Below are 24,262 nucleotides of genomic sequence, written 5' to 3' on the forward strand. Positions count from 1 at the left end.
CTATATTTAGCCCTGTGGTGTGTACATATGAGAAGAGATATACATTGTGCATACACCTATGTCCATACCTGCTTACTTTGTTTACTTCTTACCGACTAATTTGTTGTATGTAAAAAAAATAATTTTGAATATATAAATTTTCTGGTACTACGGGTAATATAACTTTGCTTTCTTTGCGGTTAACACATTTAATGATATAAAAAAAAAAATTATAAAAAATTAAAACAAATTAAAACAAATTAAAACAAATTAAAACAGATATACTCCAATTAAAACAGATTTACCCAAATTAAAGCAGATTTAAACAAATTAAAACATATTAAAACAATTAAGGCATATTAAATCCATTAAAGCATATTAAATCCATTAAAGCATATTAAAACAATTAAGGCATATTAAATCCATTAAAGCATATTAAAACAATTAAGGCATATTAAATCCATTAAAGCATATTAAATCCATTAAAGCATATTAAATCCATTAAAGCATATTAAAGCAACTAAAGCATATTAAAACAATTAAAGCATATTAAAACAAATTAAAATGAATATCGTGGGAATATCCCCTTTTTAAAGCTCAAAAAAAGAAAAAAGAAAAAAGAATGCTTAAAAAGGAACAATTCCATTATGTTCTTCTATGATATTAATATATACATACCCGTGAACGATTAACACGTATACACATGTGCTATATCTCACGCACCCATACACACAGGCATTATATTCGCACCCACATTCGTGTCCTACCTTCTTTATCGTGCATGCATCCATAGCCTTTTCGATGACGACTTTCGAAAGGATAGGAATTCAAGGGATACGGAGCTACTGTGATGATGTGGTGGAAGAGCTGGAGTTCTCTTCTCCTATCACAATAATATATGGAAATAATGGGAGTGGAAAGTCAACAATTATTGAATGTTTGAAGGTGAGTTGTACAGGTGATTTTCCACCTAATGCAGAAAAAGGAAAATCATTTGTTCATGACCCATTAATATCAAATAAAATGAATATAAGAGGGAAAATAGACTTACTTCTTAACAATTATAATAATAAAAGGATAGGTATATCTAGATGTTTTAATTTATTTTATTCAAAAGATAAAAATAAGAAAGTGAAACATACCTTTCGAGCATTAGATAATAATATTATTCTTAAAAAAGAAAAAGGAGAAGATATTATTATTACTAATAAATGTGTAGATATAAATAGTCATATACCTAAATTGATGGGAGTATCTAAAGCTCTTTTAGAAAACGTAATTTTATGTCATCATGAAGAAAGTCTATGGCCTTTTAGTGAATCTATTAAAATAAAAAAGAAATTTGATGAACTATTTGGTGATGATCATTTTTCTAAAATATTAGAAGAATTAATAAAATGTAAAAAGGCTGCTAATGATATTTTAAAAAAGAAAGAATATGAATTGATAATGTTAAAAGACTGTTATGAGAAAAAAAAAAATATGAATGTTGAAATTGAAAAAAATGAAAAAGAAATTCAAAATGCAAAAATGAGTATACAATTAGACCAAGAAAAAATAAATGAAAATACTACCATAGTAGAAAATTTAAATAAAAAACGTACCATTTTATATAAACTAATTTCAGATATAAATACTCATTTTGTTTTATTTGAACAATTTAAATACGATATTGATCAGTATAAAAATTTAAAAGAAATTTATCAAGAAAATTCAAAGGAACTACTTCAATTCGCTGAACTTTTTAAAGACGACTTAACAAAATGTCAACACTTGATTGAAAATGTTAAACGGGATATACTATACCTAGAAAAACAAAAAAGTGAACGTTGTACACAGTCTTTTGACACTTTTAACGTAAAAGAGAGCGATGAAATTAGTCATGCTATTCATGTTTTAGAAAAGCGGGAAAAAGACCTGCTCGAATTTCTGGAGAGTATTCTACAAACAGACTATACTGCTCTGAGCAGCTTGGTGAGCATCACGATGAACGACTCGATCAATAGGCTGATGAGTAGCACGATGAACGACTCGATGAATGGGAAGACGAACACACTGTCTAACAATTTGAAGAATGTAAGTATGAGGAAAATCTTTTGTCAAGAGTACAAGCAACTTCTCTTTTTGGTAATGACAAACGAGCCTGTCTTCTTCAAAACGGCAGAAGCATTTGAAAAATGGTCCAACATATTTTCAAAAAAGAGCCCAAATTTTAAATTCATTGTGAGGGATTGCATAAGAGGAATTGTTATAACAGGTGAAAGATATCAAATTGTACATCGAAAGAATAACCTTGATGAAAACGTAATCCATGGAGTTACATCAATGGAAGAGGAATTAGGGGATAACAGTATTAGTAGCATGACGTTAACACAAAACACACGTGCCAGCACCCCTCCAGAACAAAATGCTGTACGGAAAAATATGATATTTCAGTTAGGAAAAATCAAAAAGATTCACACCAAGAAGTTGAAGATAATTAGACGATTTATAAATCAGCACAGGACACGTCGTCATAAAAATTTAAAAAGGAACAAAACTCTACTGGAAAAAGTAAAAATGTATAAAAATAAAATTGAAAAAATTGATAAAAAAGTAGAAAGGATAGAAAAGTATAAAAATAAATTAAGTGGATTTAAATTGAAGGATGAAATATATGAAGAGAGTTTGAAAAAATTAGAAAACTTGAATCAACTGAAATGTGTGTTTGATTCTTCCATCATCTTAAGTGAGATGGACATGTTTACTTCTGACACTAATAAGATGTACAACTATGATGATTATATAGAGAAAAAAAAAAAAGAATTGAACAAAATAAAAAATTTTAAAAACGAATTAAACAAAATGATGAATATTGTAACTAACTGTAACTTAACATATGAACATTTTGATATCGTTCAGAAGACACATACGAATATACTAAATTTTATAAAAGAACAATATGCTTTTTTTTTAAAACTGAAAACAAAATGTTATAAAATCTATACCACTATGAAAGATAGCCACAGTGATGTCTTTATATATATACAAAATTTCTTGAATTATTATAATGACTATGTACAAGTGCATTTCGAAACGAAGCATCAAAGTGAAGAATCGAGTAGCTGTTCTACTGTAGAGGCATGGGATGATACTTCCGACATTTTGGTGAGTAGACATAACTACAGTGAGTGTCAATTTGAATCATCTGGTATGGAAAAAACAAATCATATAAAAAATACGAAACTGAATAAGGTGATCTCGCTCGGTATACCCAAAATACAGACGAATCAACAACAGTGTCTAGATAATTTAGAAATAGACGAGGAAGTGAAAGAGCAAATGAAAAAAAGAAATAATGCCTTTATGAACGAGTTAGATTCCAAAATAAAAAAAAAAAGGAAGAAAACTTTTGATTTCTCCTTCCAGATTGATGAACATATGTTACATCTACTGAACAGTATTATGAACAAATATTTGGACAAATATGAACTAAAAATAGTTGATATAGAAAGAGAAGTACAATTACTGAAAGAAAGATTAATATTGATATCAAAAGAGTTACATGATATAAATAAGATGGTAAAATCATATGCTGATATTCTATCGGAGTTTCATATAATGCTTGAGGAGAAGCAAGTAAGAAGTGTGAATACCATGGTTACCTGTTTTCTTTGTAACAAAAAAGATATAAAGAAGATTAAGCAGAGCATATCTACCTTACGACATAGGGACGAAACTTTAAATAATTTTTTTGGAATGGTCGAAAGTACTAAACAGTGTAATATGTGCACTAGTACAATATTAGATGAGCAACTAACCAATGTTAAGCTAAATGTATGTAGAGAAAAGGAAGAAATATACAAACAGATAGAAGAGAGTGAAAAGGAGCTAACCAATTTAAAGAGGAAAAAAAGGGAAATTTTGCCAGTTGTAAGATTCTATCATAGTCACATAGAACATATCCATCGGGAAATTATTTCACAAAATGATGATTTAAAATCGGTGCAAAAACACATGACAGATATACAAAGTAAATTGGATAGATGTGCACTTAAAATATATAAGATTAATGAGAAGCATACATTAATAAAGGAGTTACAAAAAACTTGTGTTCATTTAATAAGTAGAGAAAAAGACATCATTTATGAAAGGGATCAGCTTATTTCGTGCCATGTCCACATGGTAGAAGTGTTTAGCTCCTTTCAAAAAATGCAGAACGCCGAGGATAAGTGGAGTGAAGCCATATATCCTTTGTTGGATTCGATGGAAAAGGAAGAAGTGGGAGAAGCGCGAGGACTGAACGAAGAGAGAGAAGTGAAAGAAACAAAGACGACAGTCCTGAAAGAACTGAAGGGGTTCCTGAACAACTTCATCGAGCTATGCAACCACAAGAAGAGTATGGTATGTATTCTGGAGAGAAGCAATGAGTATATTAATGATATCTATGTTCTCCTCGGAAAGCATGTTGCAGATGACAATACTGGAATCGCTGAAATAACTGGAAGCAACATTGGTAGTAGTAGTTGTAGCAGTAGTAGTGGTAGGTGTTACGACTATTTAAAAGGTAGAGCTATAACTAACCATGAAAATATGTTGAGAGAGGGAAAAAACACATTAGAGATAAGAACAATGAATACGGAGAAAACAGAAGTAGGGAAAGAAACTATTAAGTCAAATGAGGGGGTTAATGTGATGACGAGTTTGAAATTAGTAAAACATGAGTCATATGTTGATAATATTAAGAAGGAAGGAATAAACATGATTGCTGGAGAGAGTAATACAAACGACATAAGGATCACCATGAATAACTGTATGACAGAGTGTAAAAAAGGGGAAGAAAAAATTAAACAGACACAGCACCTTATTCAATCGTATCTTGTAAAAGGGGAGATACAAAATGAAGGGGAAAATGAAGAGAAAAATGAAGAGAAAAATGAAGAGAAAAATGAAGAGAAAAATGAAGAGAAAAATGAAATGTATGAAGAAGAAGAAAAAAAAAATAAGCAAAAAAAAAGGGAAGAGAATTGTGGATTTTCCCCTGACACGCATACTTGTGTACACTACTTAGAACGAACTATTAACAACAATAAATGTTTTGGAAAACCGCACGACAAACTATACGAAAAGCTGTACGACAAATTGATGCTATTCTTAAATACAGAAGAAGCAAAAAAAGAACAGCAATTAGACGTGCTGCACAAAATGAAGTGTTTTTCAAACGATAGAAAGGAATATATCAAGAAAAAGATGCACGAATTGGAAAGCTGCATAAGGACAGAGAGAAAAAAAAGGCAAGTATTAAACAAAATGGAGAGTTACATTTCTTATTATTTAAAAAAAAAGACATGTGTACAGAATTTAATCAACTCTACATTTTTACTTATTAAAAAATGTGATGGTAAAAATAAATATATTAAACGGTGCATAAGAAGTAGTAAGAATAGCATATTTTTTGAAAACCAAAATTATTATGTTAAGATGAACATAATGAAAGAGCTAGCTGAGAATGTCTTACTAACAGAAACTGAAAAAGAACAAGAGGAAAAAAAATTAAAAAAAGTTAAGGAACAATTATATACTAATGAAATAATTAAAAGTGAGTCAAATGAACTAGCAAAAAAAATCAATGAGAAAAAAGAACAAATTTTACGTCTAGAAGCAGAAAAACTTAATATGGAAAAAATGCTTCATAATATTCTTATTAACACAAACTTGAAAAAAATGCACGAAAGTTTTTTGAGTCATCAGAAAAGCTTTATCTCTTCACTAAATGAGCTGAAGAACTCCTTTTGGTATGTGCAAGAGGGGGTGCAAAAGGAGGGGGAAAAGGAAGAAGAACTTACTGAAGTGCATTCTATAGTAAACATGTTAAAGCAAAAGTTCGAAATGAATAGAGATATATATACATTTATAAATGAAACATTTGAATTTTTAATCCATAAAAACAAATTATTCGAAATAATAAATAGAGAAAAAGAAAAGATAAAAGAGAAGATAGAAACATATAACAAATATATCACCAGCTTACAAGTTAAAGAAGCAGAAATGAATGGAAAAATTTGTTTACGTGAAGAGTACATACAGAAGTTAAAAAGTGATATAAAATCTAAATTATTTATGAACATAGAAAAGGAATATAAAAAAAAAATTATAGAAATATTTGTATATAAGAATGTAATAAAAGATATTTGTAATTTCCATAATTCCTTTGATCAAGCAATAATTAAATTTCACTCTTTAAAAATGCAAGAAATTAATATATCAATAAAAAATTTATGGAGAAGGGTATATAATAGTGCTGATATCGATTATATATATATAAAGTCAGATGTGCAAACAGAAAATAATGGAAAAATTAATCAACGACGATCTTATAATTACCGAGTTGTTATGGTAAAAGATAATTGTGAACTCGATATGAAAGGAAGATGTTCATCAGGACAGAAAGTGCTCTCCTCTATTATAATTAGACTAGCCCTAGCTGAATCTTTTTCTATTAAATGTGGCATACTAGCCCTTGATGAGCCAACAACAAATCTTGATAAATCAAATTCAAAAAATTTGGCTAGCTTAATTGCTAATATTGTTGATTTGAGGAAAGACAGTTCTACATTCCAGCTTATCTTAATAACACATGACAATTATTTTGTTGACATATTGTCACAATATGGCTTAACTAACTGTTTCTATAAAATTAAGAGAGATGTCCATGGGTACTCGAAAATTGAGAAAATACGGCAATAGGGCTGGTACATAAAATTGGCTAATATTCACGCTTTTTTTTTTTTTTTTTTGTTTTTGTATGTATGTACCTATCTGAACATATGTATATATACATATATATACATATATATATATATATATATATATATATATATATATATATATACATTATGCGTATTATGCGCACATTTTCCCCTTTCCACTTTTTAAAATTTTGTAGCATTTTCCACATTTACCTGCTTTTAATTTTTAATTTTAATTTTAATTTTATTTGCCGTTTTTGTTTGTCATTAGGTATGAATGTAAAAGGGTATTAGTGCTTTAAAAAAAATGATTTCCTTTTTTTTTTTTTTTTTTCCTTTTACCATTTTGCAAGGGTCATAAAATGTACTATGCAGATATGCGTAATGGCTAGCAGTTGTTTTCAGTTTTTTTTTTAACATTTGTCATGTGTCTACAGTATATTATTTATTTTGTTTCTCATTTCATTGTTTTTTCTTCCTCTTTCCTTTTGTTTTCTGCCAAACGAAGAGACTATCACATGTTAAGAACCGCGAACTTTTGATAATGAACATGAAGTCCGCTGTTAAACATGCACGAATTAATCTTCTTCGTTACGTTGATATTTAATTATTTTAATAATAATGATACGAATGAGTATGCAGTTTTATGAACATTATTATGAACATTAGTAAAAAAGACCTTATAGTTTTTGTGAAAATTAAATATATCATTATTAATAAATTAAAAAAGGAAAAATAAAACGTTACTATATAGTATACGTAAAAAGGGCGGCGAGAAACAAAAAAAAAAAAAAAACAGTAAAAATATTATAGTTATACAATAGCATTGTGTAACAATAGTAGAGAGAAAGAGGATACATGATTTACAACTAACGGACAACTTACAAGTTAAGTTAAAAAGAGCTAGCCCTCTAATGTATCAAACGGGAAAACTTAAAAATTTTTTTTTTTTTTTTTACGAAAAATGTAACAGTCGAAAAAGGGAGTTTACAAACATTTGTAGGATATATATAACTCTTTGAAGAATTAAGAAGCAAACAAAAAAAACAAAAAAAAAAAAAAAAAAAAAAAAAAAAAAAAAAAAAAAAAAACAAAAAAAAAAAGATACATGCATAAAATGTTCACATTTTAAATCAAAACAAAAGAACAAAAAAAAAAAAGATACATGCATAAAATGTTCACATTTTAAATCAAAACAAAAGAACAAAAAAAAAAAAAAAAATTTCTTCAAGTCATAGGTATAAACATAAATATACTATATTTATGTACATAATGTTAAATAATAAATTAAAATTTAAAATGTTCAAATTAAACATTTATTCTATGAACCATAAATTTATGTCTGCTTACGCCTGGTTGTGTGAATGTATATGTTACGAGAAAATGGTATATCCTATTGTCCACATGTTCATTGATTTATTTGTTTATATTTAACAATGCCGATGTTTGAATGCATATGGATGTATTTATGTATGCGTGGGTGTGCCTGTTCCCATGCGCGTGCTTGGGCGTGTGTTGTGTGCTTATGCAGTCGTTTTCTCTCTTTCCTGTATCTCTCCTTAGCAAACAGCGAAAATGTAAGGGAGAAACTAATTCATTAGCTTGGTTGGATCGTATGGCACACCGTTCTCTAATCTGTGCTTGGACATTATTATAGGTTTTACATTTAAACTAACATTATCATATAGCTGCCCGTTTTCATCTAATCCTGTTGCATCTAAATTCTTATTTTGAGATTCAGCTAAAGACTCTAAATATTCATCTACCAAATAGTAGTTGTAGTAATATTTGAATTTGGAATACGGCTCCTCTTCATTAGTGCGCATATAAGACTTTTGTGAAAAATTTTTGTTAAAAAGACAATTATATTTAGAATTAGCTTTTCCATCAGCATTGTTATTGTGGCTATTTTCATCATAGTAGTTGTCATCATAGGCATTGACATCCATATCATCTGGTTTGCTTTTTATTCTGGAGGCATTTAGTTCTTTTGAAAGTTTATTCTGACTGTGAACCCAATCATCTACAACATCATCGGGTAAGGATATTTTTGTGCTACAATCTTCCACCGGTAATTTTATTTTACAGGTTTCATGATAAACAGGTTGCCATTCTATATTTTGATCATAAACAGGAGTACATGTTTTTAAATTTTTAGAATTATTTTCCTCTTCATGTACGTTTTTATTAATTCGAAGTTTTGTTTTTTGGAGATCCCTTATGGATTGATCGTATTTACTTGAAAATAGTCTTCTTATTTTATCCTTGATACTTCCTCCACTAGTTTGTTCTTCATTATGACATTCTGATCTACTTTTAATATTTTGTTGTATTAGGCTTCTTGCTCTGTTTTTATATATAACAGTTTTATGAAATTGCTCATGTTCATTTGAAGCTAGCGAGGAACAATTATTCATTTTAGCAACAATCTCGAATTAAAAAAAAAAATATATGACAGTAGAGCAAATGGCGGAAAAATGGAGCAATATAGGACAGGAGAAAAATATGGTAAAACACAGCAAAATAAAAATGTTTAAATTTTCAAAAATGGAGGAAACTTATTCGTAACTTGCAATTATATATATGTACATATATTAACACGTATAAGACAATAAATAGAATAATATGTTTTTTATTTTTTAATGAAAATAATCTCTACATATATTCATACGGCTTTTATGTGGAATCTTATTTCTATGTTATAAGAAGTATAAATGAGTAGGGGAATAATTAAATAGGGAAAAAAAAGGAAAAAAAAAAAAAAAAAAAAAAAAGAACGCACAATATAGGCACATAAAATTTATACTTAATTTTGGCTATATATTTTTTTTTTTTTTTTAACCAAAATTACATGAATTGTTCATAATATTTAAAATGTTCCTCCGATATTTTTAAAAAAAAAACATGAAAACCATAACAAATGAATGTGAAAATATATACAGAATACCTTAAAAGAAGTAGAACATTTAACGGATTTTTTGTAAAAGATAAAAGCAAAAAGGAATGTTGTAGATCTAGCATAAGCATTTTTGCGAATAGGATTATTTAAATACCCGTTAAAAGTTCAACCATTTTAGTGCCTTTATGTGTAAAACAGAAAGTGTGTACTTATATATATGTATATATATTATATATATTTTAGGCATTCGTGAAATTAATATCATTGTGTGGCCCTTATATACCCTTATTTTGTGTTTCATGAAAATGTAATATTTTCACATCTCTAATATATGTGCATACTTTGTGCATTTAAGACTTGTGAAAATTTTTGTCGTTCCACTGTGTGCAAAAATATATATATATATATATATATAATCATTTTTTTTAAATCAGTCTTACGACAAAACGCAAAATTATTTACTTGCAACATCAAAAGAACAGTTCAAAAGAAGTAATATGAAACTCGTGTAATCTTAAACTAGTAAATATAAATAAGAATAAAAAGTACAAATTTGATGAAGCAAAATTTAAATGGTTGTACATGTGTAATGAGACCTATACTATTATAATTGCAAATGCATGTTTATAATTAGCTAGAAAAAAAAAAAAAAATTTATGAATATATACATATAATAATATTTAACATATTACGCGTAATAAATTCCAAAAGAATAAAATATTTACAATTTACATTCGCTGTTAACCTGCAGGATATCAAAGCACGTTTGGTGATTTTACATATTATATATATATATATATATATATATTTATATTTATATACATAAATGAATAAACAAATAAATAACAAAACTTTTATACTCAACACCTTTTACTGTAAAATATTACTTCCTAATGGTAGTATCTCTTTGCTCACAATACCAGGAAAAGTAAATAAACTGAGGATATGTTAACAGTTGCACACAACTTAAAATGGCAAAGTACAACAAGAGTTTCTTAAAATTGTAGATTTTCCTTAAAATTATTTTCTACCTATTATTTATTATATACCATATTTTATATATTATTTATTATATATTATTTATTATGTATTATGTATAATGTATTATGTATTATTTATTATTTATTATTTATTATTTATTATTTATTATGTATTATGTATTATGTATTATGTATTATTTATTATTTATTATATATTATTTATTATGTATTATTTATTATTTATTATTTATTATGTATTATTTATTATGTATTATTTATTATGTATTATTTATATATTCCTTCTTCTTTCTAGAATATATGAACAGAATTTATAGCAAGAAAGAGACATTTTCTATCTTTACGCAAATCTTATATATAGGTTAAACATTTGAAGAGCCACAGAAATTTTAAATTTGACGAGTTAACATATTGCAAACATTTACACAGTAATTCATTTTAAAAAACATACTTTAATAAAGGATCACTTATAAGTTCATTTTTTGTATTCCTAGTATAAATTTTTTTTTTTTTTTAAATATACATTTACATTTTATAATTTTACTAGTTTCCAAAACATCAGTGTCATTTTACTCTTTATTAAAAAAGATCGTTTTTTATTTTTTTATTTTCTTTTTTTTTTTAAATAAATTAAATATCTTTTATTTATCATAAAAAAGTAAGGGAAACATTTATTACATAACAAACAGGAATCTTCAAAAAAGCAAAAAAGTAAAAAATGTGTGTTTTACATTCACAGTAAAAATGAGTTAAGCTTTTAACATATTTTTGTGTAAAAAAAAAAAAACATAATGTTTAAAAAAAAAAAAAAAATTGTCTTCTTATTTTTTTAGAATATAAGATTTTAATGAAATCAGGAAAAATAATTTTACGTTAGAAGTTATGATATAAGGGGTGTCCATTTACACTATTTTTAATTTAAATGAATTATATATATATATATATATACATATCTTTGTATATATGTATGTATGTATGCATGTACGCTTTCCAAACATGTAGTATGATATTCTAAGCACAATTTTTGTAAGCATAATGGAATCATATGTACATTATTAATCCATAAGTAATGTCTAAAAATAGTGCTTATTTTTTTATATATTAATTTATATAAAAATATAATTTTCGGAATGAAAAGGAAAAAACTAAAATAACGTTAAGATATTAACAATAGATTTCTTAAAAATATGTGTATCGAACGAAATCGTGGTGAACTATATAATTTTAAAAGAAGTAAATATATTTGTTTATAAGAGTCCATTATTTAATGCTAATATACTACTTTTTAATGTATCTTTATTTTTTTAATATTACTCCTACTAAACTATAATGAAGGACGAAAGGTGTATTTTTGTTATTTTTCCTGATGTTACTAATAATTTTAAAGTAAAAAATTAAAAAGCAGTTATCAGACGAAATGATACCATTTAGGCAAATAAATTGGGATACCAAAAATAAATGTGTGTGTACATGTATGCATGTATACCTTCATGCGCATAGGCATAAACATAGAAAACGCAAAAAATACACAAGTATGTTCAAACGTATATATTCACACATATATGTTCACATGCATATGTTCACGCGTATATGTTCACTCGAATATGTTTATCCAAATACATGTTCACAACTATATCCACACAACTGCGTCTACACAACTAGGTCCAGACAACTATGTTTACACAACTATGTTTACACAAATATCTTTACATCAATGTAGGATGAAGAAGTCATAAAAAAATTAGAGGAAAAAAATTTCATTATTTTAAAGAAAAAGAAAGTTCACTTAACAGAAGTAAATAATTACTTATACTGACCTCTCAGAAATACATGCACATAAACAAATATAAATATCTATGTATGCTTGTATGTATATGTGTGTGTATTATCACGCAGCGCGCAATTAGTGTATGAAATATTTAAATGTTCGGTAAAAGTGATGAAAGAAACATTTAATATTAGTATAAAGTAGTGTAAACGAAAGAAACATAAAATAAAAGTTATAAATGTAGATAAGGTTGCATGAGTTAAGAACAAAAGGAATCTTTGGCATATCTTGTACAAATTAAAAATAATCAGAAAAATATTCTTTATTTACGCTTTTTTTTTTTTTCTTTCTTTCATTCTTTTTTTTTTTTCTGCTTTATTCTTGAAGAATGATATAAAAGAAATATTTAATTATAAACCTGAGCAATATAAACATATAAATGAATTTTATGAGTACATAGAAAGTGGGGTGTCTGTTATTTCTTTGCTCGAACATATGGATGGAGATACATCAACAAAATTAAATTCTTTAATTAAGAGCACGTCCATCTTGATAAAGGACGAGAAATACTTTGAATGGTAACGCACACCTATATGTGTACATGGGTATACATATTCATGTTTTGTATGGGGGCAGTTGTACCCGTATTCATATACGTGGGTGTGCATGCAAGTATGCATATATATATATATATATATATATATATGTGTATACGTATAAATGTTTCCCTTTTATAAACTTTTCGGTAGCTTGGAATATCAGTGCAATTTGAAGTGCAGAAACATCCCCTTTTATTTTAGCAAGAATAACTGGTATTTTAGCAGAGACCTGAACTATTTTTTCCCGTTATATAACAATAACAATTTGGAAAGAACTTTAATAATATTAAAACCAGACATCATAGAACAGAATAACATAAGTAATATAATTAACGATATTTTAAACTTCGATTTATTAATAGTAGCTATAAAAAGGGGAACACTATCCATTGATCATGCAAATAAATTATATGAAGATTCATTAAATAAGGTATTACATAATTGTTCCATACAGAAAAAAAAAAAAAAAAAGTAAAAGTGATATACGTAAAATAAAAAGTGGTCTCACACTTTCGGTATCCTTCTCCCTTTATCTTTATCCCTATCTCTACCCCTAACTATATATATATATATATATTTTTTTTTTTTTTTTTTTTTTTTTTTCTCATGCAACTAGCCTTATTACAACTCTCTGATAGACTTCATGACCTCTTCCAAGGGGATAGGTTCGGGACTATGGGGGAAAGAAAAAAAAATTCAAATGAAATATATGCATAAATGCGTATATATAAATATGTGTATATGTGTGCTAGTTTGCATGCATATGTATGAATGTACATCACGCACTAAATTGGTTACCTGTTTATCCTCCATCTTTTCTCAGTCTGCTTGGTAATAGAAGGCAGGAACTGTAAAAAACGAGCACACATTCTTTGCGGTCCCCCTGTATCAGAGGTTAATTTTGACGACATGCCAAAAAGTTGCCTAAAAAGAAAATATGGAACTAGCGAAATCAGAAATGCCGTGGTATTGAGAAAAACACAGAAAAAAGCAGAAATAAAACGCAGAAAAAAATGCAAAAAAGACAGGAAAAGAAAAAATTCTGCATTGTATCCATGTGTATAGTATGCTCGAGTTAGCTTCTCCATACCCACATGCGATTTTTCCTTTTTGCAATTTTAAGCACACTCCAAGCGAGGACAAAATAGACAAAGAAATAGATCTATTTTTCGGTGATGATAACTTTAAGTGTGAAAAGGGAATTATATTAATTAAAAAAAGCGCATTAGATCCAAAAGATTTAAATAATTTGAGGATGTATTTAGACTATTACGGATTTCAAATAGTAGAAGAAAAAATAATATCAATGAAGGATGAGAGTATAAATAATACGATGGAAGAAGAAGAAATTAGGAATATGTGTATGAGTGAAGAATATATAATAACTATTATGGTATCGAGAATAAACTGCATTATGTGTCTTTATTATTTAATGGGATTAAGTACTGTAAAAGAGTCTGTATTGAAAAGACCAAGAAGTATAAGAAGTATATTTTTTAAAAATGATGATGATATATTATTTGTAAAGGATAGCAAGAAAATAAATAATCTTGTAAAGAAATACTTTACTTTTGAAAAATATAATAACATTATTACAACTGATATGGTGAAGAATTTTATATTTTGTAAAAGTGTTACTAATTGGAAGCAAGATGAAGAAAATATAAAATTGAAAGATATCCTATTGGACTGTTTTACTAAAATTTGTGAACTGAAACCAAATGAAGATTCAGCCATATCATGGATAAGCAAATGGCTTAACCAAAAGGGGAAGGAGATAAATGAACAAGTAAGAAATAAAGAGGAGGTACAAAAAAAAAAGGAAATGCTGGATTTGTTCAAAAATAAGAAGCAGAGAAAAGAAGGAGAAAAAAAAACAAATGAATCAAAAAAAATAAATCACAATGAGGATAATGAAAAAGATACAAATGACAATTTTAATATATCATTGAAACATACTGTTGAAGTGATAAAACAAGATACGTGTAATAAAAAATTTGTGTTAATACATCAGATCTGGATGGACGAAGATACACAGGGAAGTGAAGACAGGGATAATGAAAGGGATAAGTTAAAAATTATAAAACATCTTGAAAAATTAAATTATGTTAATTTAAATTTTAGCGAATTATGTGAAAAAGAAGAAAAAAATAATACTCTGCTTGGAAAAAAAATTGAATACACTAAGAGGAAATACAAACATTTAACCGTTGACTTAATAAAACGTATTTTAAAAGAAAATATAGATGTAAATAAGTCGTATAGTAATTACATAGTAACAGGTTTTAAAAATATTGTAGATTATTCTTACCTAACTAGGGAGGATATAATACCGAGCTCCTTTTGTGTATTAGTCGTCAGGGGAGGGAAACATCTCCATAGGGATGAATCAGGCGAAGAAGACAGAACGACCATAAAATACAAACCGTTCTTAGAACTTTTGCATAGGGAAAACCAGAATGGAAATGATGACTATGAGAATGACAAAAGTGGATATTTGTTAAGGACGTTTTTAAATAAAGGAAAAATATTAATATATAGAAATACACAAAATTATTTCTGTGAATTTATAAAATTGTTTCAAAATGAAATTGTTCTCTTTTTTGGAATAAACACTAATCATATAAAAAATATAATTTTATTCCTTGTACATAATTATAATTATTATTTTATAAAATATGATATGTTAGTTAAGGAGGAAAAGAAGAAGAAAAGAAAAAAACATAGTAATAACATGCATGTGTGTGATGGTCAAAATTATTCATCTTCTGCTAACTTGTTTTCTATTCTAATTGAAAAAATAATGATTTTAATGAACAGAGATTATAGGAAGTTTATTTTATGTAATTTTTTCCTTACCCCACAGCAGTTAGAAGTTCTAAATCAGAGAGTTAACTCTAGGTTGATTTTCTTCCATTTTAAGTGCAAAGTTGACGTGGACTCACGAGAGATTGCCAAGGGGGGAAGACTCATATTATCACCGCTGTACGGGAGGGGAAATAACAAAAAAGGGTTGAACAGTGGTGTGGTGAGTAGCAGTATGATGAAAAGCACCATGGTAAAAGACAGCGCGCCATATTATTGCATGCGTACCAGTGCAAAAATAGTAGAAGACAAAGACTTCATTACATTTACTATTAAAAATGATGCAGAAAAGATGCTGGACTGTACATCCTTTCTATTTGATATAATACAAGTAGCAAAAAGGAAAATAATCCTTATTTGTAATTTAACGACTGCAAATGTAAATTTCATAGGTCTCTATCTACAGTATGAATATCCTAATATTGCATTTTGCGACTTGGATTTCATAAATGAACATGACAGGTATGTGGTTGAGCAGAGCTCACTAGGAACACTTGTGGATGATGCATTTTATACAGAAAAGGGGAATAGTAAAAACATAAGTAGTATAGATGTAATAATAAATAAAATGAAAAATGTTTGCTCTAAAATGAATGCAAGCTATTTTGTTTTTTCAAACTTCCCATGTAATTTACAGCTTGAGGAGTATCAAAAATTGCAATTTTTTTTTGACATAAAATTATGTATCCTGATAAGTAAGCAGGGGGATAGCTGCATAGGTAGTACAAACATTTCGGGTTTTTGCGAATGCCCACTTTCTACCTTATTCTATTATTTCGATAGCAGGGGGTGCTTGTTGATGATAGACTTGGGAGAAGCTAGTGTAGTGGGAGAAGCGAGTGTAGTGGGAGAAGCGAGTGTAGTGGGAGAAGCGAGTGTAGTGGGAGAAGCGAGTGTAGTGGGAGAAGCGAGTGTAGTGGGAGAAGCTAGTGTAGTGGGGGTAGCAAATGTAATGGGAGAAGCGAGTGTAGTGGGAGAAGCGAGTGTAGTGGGAGAAGAGGGAAGACCAGAGGGGATAAAGAATATCCACAGTGATGAAACTGCAGAGCAAACTAGCAGCAATTCGGGGGTAATAGAAGAGAGGGGGAAAGGAGTAGGTATAAGTATTGATAGAGAAAAATGCGTAGTGCAAAACAAATTAGATGGTAATATTTTGGTGCAGACGTCTCATGAGGAGTCTATTACAGTAAAGAGGAGTACAACTGACAATAGTAACATGGCTAGTCACAAAAAAAATGGGAAAAAAAAAAGTGAAGTGGGTGAATTAAATGATGAGATAAAAAAAAAAATATTAAAAAAAATTGAAGAGAGAATAAAGCCCAAACTGATTTGTTATTATGCTTCTGATAATTATGATTTAAAAAAATTTTTAAAAAAAAAAGTTAAGAACAATAATCCAAATAATAGTACCTCGTTTCATTATATGTCTTATGAAAACGTAATAAAGGAATTCATATTATTGAGTGAGAGATGGCCAAAAATATATTTAAAAAAAATAATGAATGATATAAAAACGAGGAAGCAAAAAATGAAAAATGAAATATACTTAATAATTTTAGAAAATGTTTTAAAACATTCAAGTAGTTACTTATTTTCAAATATTATTTTGTGTAATATACCTCTTTTAAATGACTTAGATGAATATGTGTTGAACAGATTTTTTAATTTAATTGAGTTTAAAAAAATAATTTATTTTGTTCATTATACCAAATCGGAACCATTAACATGTGAAGGTACACACCCTCTAGTTTTCAATGAAGATAGAATAATTCTGAACAGTAGTCCAAAGGCGGGTACTAACTTTTGTTTAGAACCTAGCATGGAGAATGATCAATGGAGTAACAGCGATAATGTTGATGAAGACGGAAAATTCATTCTAGCTAAAGAAGCTAGCAACAATTGGAGCACCAGAATGGGCAGTGATATGAACAGGTCGATGAACGAACAAGTCATACACGGAGGTGACAGAGGTGTATGTGAAGCAGATCCGAGTAATAATAATGGTAAACAAGGGGTGGGGGAAAAGAATGAAGAAGGGAATAATACCCCGCCAAACGACGAAGTAGGAAGTAGTGAAGAGGGAAATAGCGAAGGGGAAAAAGGACGGCACAACAGCAGCAACCGCTCAAGTAGCAATGGGCAAAAAGAACAGCATAACAGTAGAGACCGCTCAAATAGCGATGAGATAAAACAACAATATAACAGAAAAAGCGAGAGAGTAAAAAAGTTGTTCATGCAAAAATACTCGGACGTTGAACAGAGCACAATATATATAAATAAAAAGATGCCACGTAACACTGACAGTTTGTACTTCCCCCAAATAATCCTTGTGTTTATTCCGCAAAATGAACAATTACAAATGTATATATCATCACTGTTATGTTCTAATTTAAAAAATTATACGCCTATTAATACAGCGAGCCTGATTCGTGAAGAGATGATTAAGGCAAAAATAAAAGGTAAATTTCAGAGTTTTCAGAGAGGAAGGGAGGAAGCACAGGAAAGGGGAAAAATCGTTAGCAGCATTAGTACTACCACTACTGCTACTAGTAGTAGTACTACTGTTGACGAAAAGGAGATTCGAATGCGCACCTTTCATTCCTTGTTTGAAAAAATAAAAAGTGCAGACAGTAACATATTGTTAACAGGTTTTCCAGTTGTAATGAATAAAAACGATAATGAAAGTAGTAACGATAATAGTAATAATGAAGATTGGAACCGTGCTAATGGTACCCCTGATAGTGGTAACCATAACTGCTGTAATAATAATATGAGTGATTACTTTTACCAACTGAACTTTTTAAAAATTTTCAAAATTCATGGCATCATATCTCTTCTATTTGATGATAACTATTTGAAAAGTATTTGCCCTTCGCCTGAAAACATTTCTATAGACAAGTATAACGAAATAACAGAGCTGATGCATAAAGATCTATATCACAAACATAAATTCTATTCTGACAAAATAGGCAATCATGAGAACCTAAAACACGCGCTTGAGGTGGTTAAAACGTTCTTTTCTAAGTAGAATTTTGTTAATAGTGTAGTTTTATTTTGTTAATTTTTATTTTATTTATTTTGTTTTCTACTCGCATATGTGTTTTTGAGCATACTTTAGTTGTTTTACTATGGGAGGATTTTTTCCTTAAATATGTTAGGCATTTTGCCCCTTCGCTTTGCGTTTCACTTTGCCTGTTCATTTTGTGCTTTTATCTTTCGATTTGTATTATTTTTCATATTGTTAGCTCCGGTGCGCTTCACTTAAATTTGCTATAAAAACCCAACTCCAATAAAAATGGTAATTAAAAAAAAAAAAAAAAAAAAAAAAAAGCATAATTGAAATGCATAGAAGTTATCTGACAGCAATGACTAAACTGCGGCAAATGAGTAATTCTCATTTTTTGAACTGATTAGTCTTTTTATTATTTTTATCATCCGTTTGACTTTTCTCTTTAATGGGGCATTTTATCGACTATCATTTTTTTTTTTTTTTTTTGTTCGTATGATGTAGTATCGTTGTTCATTTGAAATATTCCCGTATAACAATTGGTGTACTCGGAAGCGTAAATAAATAAATGTACATATATATATATATATATAAATGTTTATGTGTGCATGCATGTATGATACAGGGAGATATATTTACGCAATGCAGTATATTTGAACACAATCCATTTTCCTATTTAAAAAATTATATGATTTTTTTTTTTTTTTTTTTGACTTGTATTTTATATCACAAATTAGCAATCGATCATATATATGTATCTTGTTAATAAATTTTTGCCCTCATTTTTCACCAATTTGTGCATGTATTTTTTTGGGAGACAGCATGCTGCGCACTTACAGTAAAGTGAGCATTTTGCTTTTTCATTGCAATTTAGTTCAGCCTATTATTTTGTTTTATTCAACTGCGTTATATTCAGCTGCGTTATGTTCAGCTGCGTTATGTTCAGCTGCGTTATATTCAGCTGCGTTATGTTCAGCTGCGTTATATTCAGCTGAGTTATATTCAGCTGGTTATATTCAGCTGTTATATTCAGCTGCGTTATATTCAGCTGAGTTATATTCAGCTGCGTTATATTCAGCTGCGTTATATTCAGATGAGTTATATTCAGCTGCGTTATATTCAGCTGAGTTATATTCAACTGCATGATATTCCATTGCACTTTATTTTATTTTGTTTTATTCTTTTGGTCGTGTATCTGTTGAGTCGCATTAGCAAGAACATTATTGAAGTGCTTTTTTTTTTTTTTTTTTTTTTTTTTTTTTTTTATGAAAGCTTTTTTGTGGCAATACGCAGAGGAGACATGTTAGTATGTGAGTGTGAGTAATTGAAGAAATAAATGAACAAACAAGAATAGGAATATACACGTGTATAAATATATACACTGCATAAAATGTAAAAATATATAAAGACATAATCGCATGCACATATGAACGTGTGAATGTATTGACATATAAATGTAATGTACGAGGATACAACTACACCAATAATACAAACGTTCGAATGTGGTATCCCCACTAGTGATTCAAGGAAAACATATCTTAAATGAAAGAGTGCGAATACTTTTCTATTTATGACGAATTTTTTAAAGATGCAAAAAATTTCCTGAACACTATCACTGAAACAAATGATAATGGGCCAGATAGTAGTAGCAGCGGTGAAACAAGTGTAGATGACAAGGATGGCAATTGTATATTGAAGAAGGGAAAAAAGGAAAAATTTCTTGATTTTCACCTGGACATTGAAAACAACAAGGTCGTATGGCACGAGGGTATTATTAACGATAACATCAATGATGGTAGTTGTAGAGGTAGTAGTAGAGGTAGTAGTAGAGGTAGTGGTAGAGGCAGTAGTAGAGGTAGTGGTAGAGGTAGTAATAGAGGTAGTGGTAGAGGTAGTAATAGAGGTAGTGGTAGAGGTAGTAGTAGAGGTAGTGGTAGAGGTAGTGGTAATGGCAGTAGTAACGGCAGCTGTACCAATGTTACTGATAGTGAGTTGAACAAAAACGGATTCAATCCAATGTACCCCTCTTTGAATAGAGAGGCACCGAAAATATTACTCTGTTACGGAAAGAGCCATAATATGTGTTTGTCATACAAACTTTATTACGATAATATTAATCAAGAGTCCACAAATGTAAATTATTCCTTGTCTATATTCAGAAAAAAATTTTCTACTTATGATTATAAGGCAAAGGAATATAATTTAGAAAAAAAAAATGAAAATAAAATAAAAAGTTTTTTGTTTAGATTAGCATTTTGGAAAAGGAGAGCACGTGAGGAGGATCTTCTTTTTATGGACGATGGAAAGAAACAAATAAAATATGATGGAAACAATATAACATATGAACATACGGAAGCTCGTATGAGGAAAGATAAATATTACAATGCGGATAGGAGCAGTAATGAAGTAGTTATAGATCACCATCACAATCGTCATCTACATTATGAACATCATCGTCCGCATTATCATGATCGCGGCAATAATCATGGTAATAAGAAAAAAGTAAAAGACGGACTGGATGAGGAAAAAAAAAGACTAACTTTCAACGAGTTGAAAAAAAAAAAAAAAAAAAAAAAGAAAGGGAAAAAGATAAGGAAAAAGTGAAAGAAAAAGAAAAAGAAAAGGAAAGAATAAAGAAAAAAGGAGTATCTTATGAATATTTATTAACCCCAAGTAAACATGAGTATGATGCATTTTGTTTATTTAATCCACGATTTAAACAAGGAAAACACCACACAGTTATGTTTCTGCAGAGTTATAATGTATCCATTATTCCATTTGTTAAACCAAAAAAATTAAAAGAAGAAGTGAATGAATTATTTAATGAAATAAATCCATGGATTGATAAATCATTAACTTTATCAAAATTAAGGAATTTGAAAATTGACATTTTTAACTTAATAAATAGTATCCCAGAGATAGACATTTCTACCATATCCTGTGCATGGGTATTTTTTGAAAGATTAGTAATAAAAGGGTATGTTCATAAATGTAATAGAAAATTATATGCAGCTACTTGTCTTATTTTATCCTTGAAGTTTTATCAACATGATGATATTCAAATTTTGGAAAAGTTATTAATCTATATTCAAAAGTTAGATAAGAAAGAAAATTTAACGCCATCTTTAATATTTTCAGTCGAGTTTTTAGTTTATCGTTTACTCGATTTCTCTCTACAACATACCTATGAAAATATTCGAGCCCACATACATCAGTACTTGGAATCAAAGGTTAGTTAATACCAAAAATTATAAGGTGTGTACACTTTTATATATAGAATAACGTGTCTCTTTAATTTAGAAAAAAAAAAAAGAGAAGGCTTAGAAATGAAATTTTTTTTTTTTTTTTTTTTTTTTTTTACGGTATGGTTTTTCCATAACTATAGAGTGAAGCCTTATGTTGATAAGAAAATTTATGTGCACATGTAGAAGCATTTCAGTGGGAATGTTTGTAAATGCTCACACATAGTTTTATGGCACATTACTATGGCGATATGTTTTTTTCTCCCTGCGCGCCGTCTTCCATTTCGTCTTCCATATTTTCCATTTAGTCATCCATTCCCATTCCCATTTCTACTTTTACTTTTACTTTTACTTTTTTTTTTTTTTTTTTTTTTACGCGCAGGAATTAAAGTTTGAAGACGTATATGGTATTAGTGAAGACGTGTACATATGCTCAAACTACTGCAAGGAATCATAATCCTTAGTTTCCTTTCCAAATGGTATTCGACTGCTTTTGCACTTATTTTGTGTAGCGACCGTCCTACCTATAGTTCTATTGCGTCCTTTATTAATGAGGGATATGCGGCCTCGTTATACCGCTCGCTATACCTGCGCATCACCCCCCAATTTATCAGTTATCACTTCCCACGTCTTTTGCGCTTTAAAATAGTAAGAGCCCAAAATGGATGAACAAGAAAAGGAGGGGAAAAGAAAGGAAAGCACCTACAAATATTTAAACTCAGATGAAATAAATAATTTGGAGTACATTTTCAATAAAGTAAAAAAAAATAAAAATGAAAATGTATCTATTCAGAATTTACAAAAATTTCTCCTGAACAGTCATAATAAAGATATATGCGAGGATTTGCTAGACTTTTTTCATATATATGGTAGTACTATAAGCTTAGATGATTTTCTAAATTGTCTTAATTGTGATATAAATGAATTCAAATCGAAAGAAAAAATGAAAAATTTATTTGAGTTGATAGACACAAATAAAAGAGGTTTTATATCGTATAAGAATTTCATGGAGGCAGCCAAGGAGTTTGAAAATGAGTTTAACGAACAGACGCTAAAAAATATATTTAACATAATTGACCTGAGCAACAGCGACAGGATGCTTTTCGAGGACTTCAAGAACTCCATATCAAACATTTAGCTGCACGCACATACGTTCCCGCTCGTTTGTTTGAGTAGGAGCTTGTGTTTGTGTATGTACATGTGTATGTACCTGTGTATGTACCTGTGTATGTACCTATGTATGTACCTGTGTATGTACCTGTGTATGTACCTGTGTATGTACCTGTGTATGTACCTGTGTATGTACCTGTGTATGTACCTGTGTATGTACCTGTGTATGTACCTGTGTATGTACCTGTGTATGTACCTGTGTATGTACCTGTGTATGTACCTGTGTATGTACCTGTGTATGTACCTGTGTATGTACCTGTGTATGTACCTGTGTATGTACCTGTGTATGTACCTGTGTATGTACCTGTGTATGTACCTGTGTATGTACCTGTGTATGTACCTGTGTATGTACCTGTGTAATGATTTTTTATTTTTTATGTTTTTCTTCGTACGTTTTTCTTTTTATATTTGAATTCTTTTCTTTTTTTTTTTCCTCCTCTGCATATCGATACCGCAGAACGGCCAATCGTTGAGCCACGTCAAAAACATACGACATTTTCCTCCATCAACTGGCAAAATTCACTTTCTTATTTTTACAGTTCGCTTCAAGGCGACCGCAAGGCAGTATATATGTGCATATGCCTATGTGGGTATGCAAATGTATAAACATGCGTACGTTCTTCTACGAATATATATGTACCCACATACATACCCCCCCAAAATATATACATATATATATACGCATTATGCACTTGTGCGAAGAGATCAAGTGCGCAGACATATGATCATTCGCTTACCTGTGCGTGAAGGTTATACGACACAGTTGGTCGTACACTGTTAAGGGGTACAGCACGCTAAGCCGAGTTTTTTTACATAAAAAGATTAAAAAATTAAAGGCCAAAAATTTCCGTAAGTCGTGGCAAAATGAAAGATTAAAAAATGGAAAAAAAAAAAAAAAAAAAAGGAAAAAAAAAAAAAGGAAAAAAAAAAAAAGAAAAAATAATATGAACGAATTTCAAACTGATGTTAATTCTGGTTATGTGAAACGCACGAGTAAATTTTTTTTT

General features: G+C 29.1%; 5 protein-coding genes across 5 annotated transcripts; 4 read left to right on the plus strand and 1 right to left on the minus strand.

Moving 5' to 3' along the window:
• Positions 1-780: 780 nt before the first annotated feature.
• On the plus strand, positions 781-6,705 carry RAD50 (DNA repair protein RAD50, putative; the record flags this gene model as incomplete). Its single annotated transcript, XM_029006246.1, has 1 exon — positions 781-6,705. The coding sequence occupies one exon, from the start codon at positions 781-783 to the stop codon at positions 6,703-6,705; it is 5,925 nt and encodes a 1,974-aa protein (XP_028862754.1).
• Positions 6,706-8,296: 1,591 nt separating this feature from the next.
• PmUG01_11057100 (conserved Plasmodium protein, unknown function) lies at positions 8,297-9,124 on the minus strand (the record flags this gene model as incomplete). The annotated part of the gene is made up of 1 exon (XM_029006247.1): positions 8,297-9,124. One exon carries the CDS (start codon positions 9,122-9,124, stop codon positions 8,297-8,299), a length of 828 nt encoding a protein of 275 aa, XP_028862755.1.
• A 2,809-nt stretch (positions 9,125-11,933) lies between these two features.
• Positions 11,934-18,864, plus strand: PmUG01_11057200 (nucleoside diphosphate kinase, putative; the record flags this gene model as incomplete). The annotated part of the gene is made up of 7 exons (XM_029006248.1): positions 11,934-11,990; positions 12,325-12,399; positions 12,760-12,950; positions 13,122-13,401; positions 13,588-13,636; positions 13,795-13,937; positions 14,110-18,864. The coding sequence occupies 7 exons, from the start codon at positions 11,934-11,936 to the stop codon at positions 18,862-18,864; spliced, it is 5,550 nt and encodes a 1,849-aa protein (XP_028862756.1).
• Positions 18,865-20,385: 1,521 nt separating this feature from the next.
• Positions 20,386-22,542, plus strand: PmUG01_11057300 (cyclin dependent kinase binding protein, putative; the record flags this gene model as incomplete). Its single annotated transcript, XM_029006249.1, is given in 3 exon segments — positions 20,386-21,411; positions 21,426-22,073; positions 22,468-22,542. The coding sequence occupies 3 exon segments, from the start codon at positions 20,386-20,388 to the stop codon at positions 22,540-22,542; spliced, it is 1,749 nt and encodes a 582-aa protein (XP_028862757.1).
• Positions 22,543-22,746: 204 nt separating this feature from the next.
• Positions 22,747-23,223, plus strand: PmUG01_11057400 (calcium-binding protein, putative; the record flags this gene model as incomplete). The annotated part of the gene is made up of 1 exon (XM_029006250.1): positions 22,747-23,223. One exon carries the CDS (start codon positions 22,747-22,749, stop codon positions 23,221-23,223), a length of 477 nt encoding a protein of 158 aa, XP_028862758.1.
• Positions 23,224-24,262: the final 1,039 nt, after the last annotated feature.

Source organism: Plasmodium malariae, assembly GCF_900090045.1.
Source record: "Plasmodium malariae genome assembly, chromosome: 11".
NCBI lineage: Eukaryota > Apicomplexa > Aconoidasida > Haemosporida > Plasmodiidae > Plasmodium > Plasmodium malariae.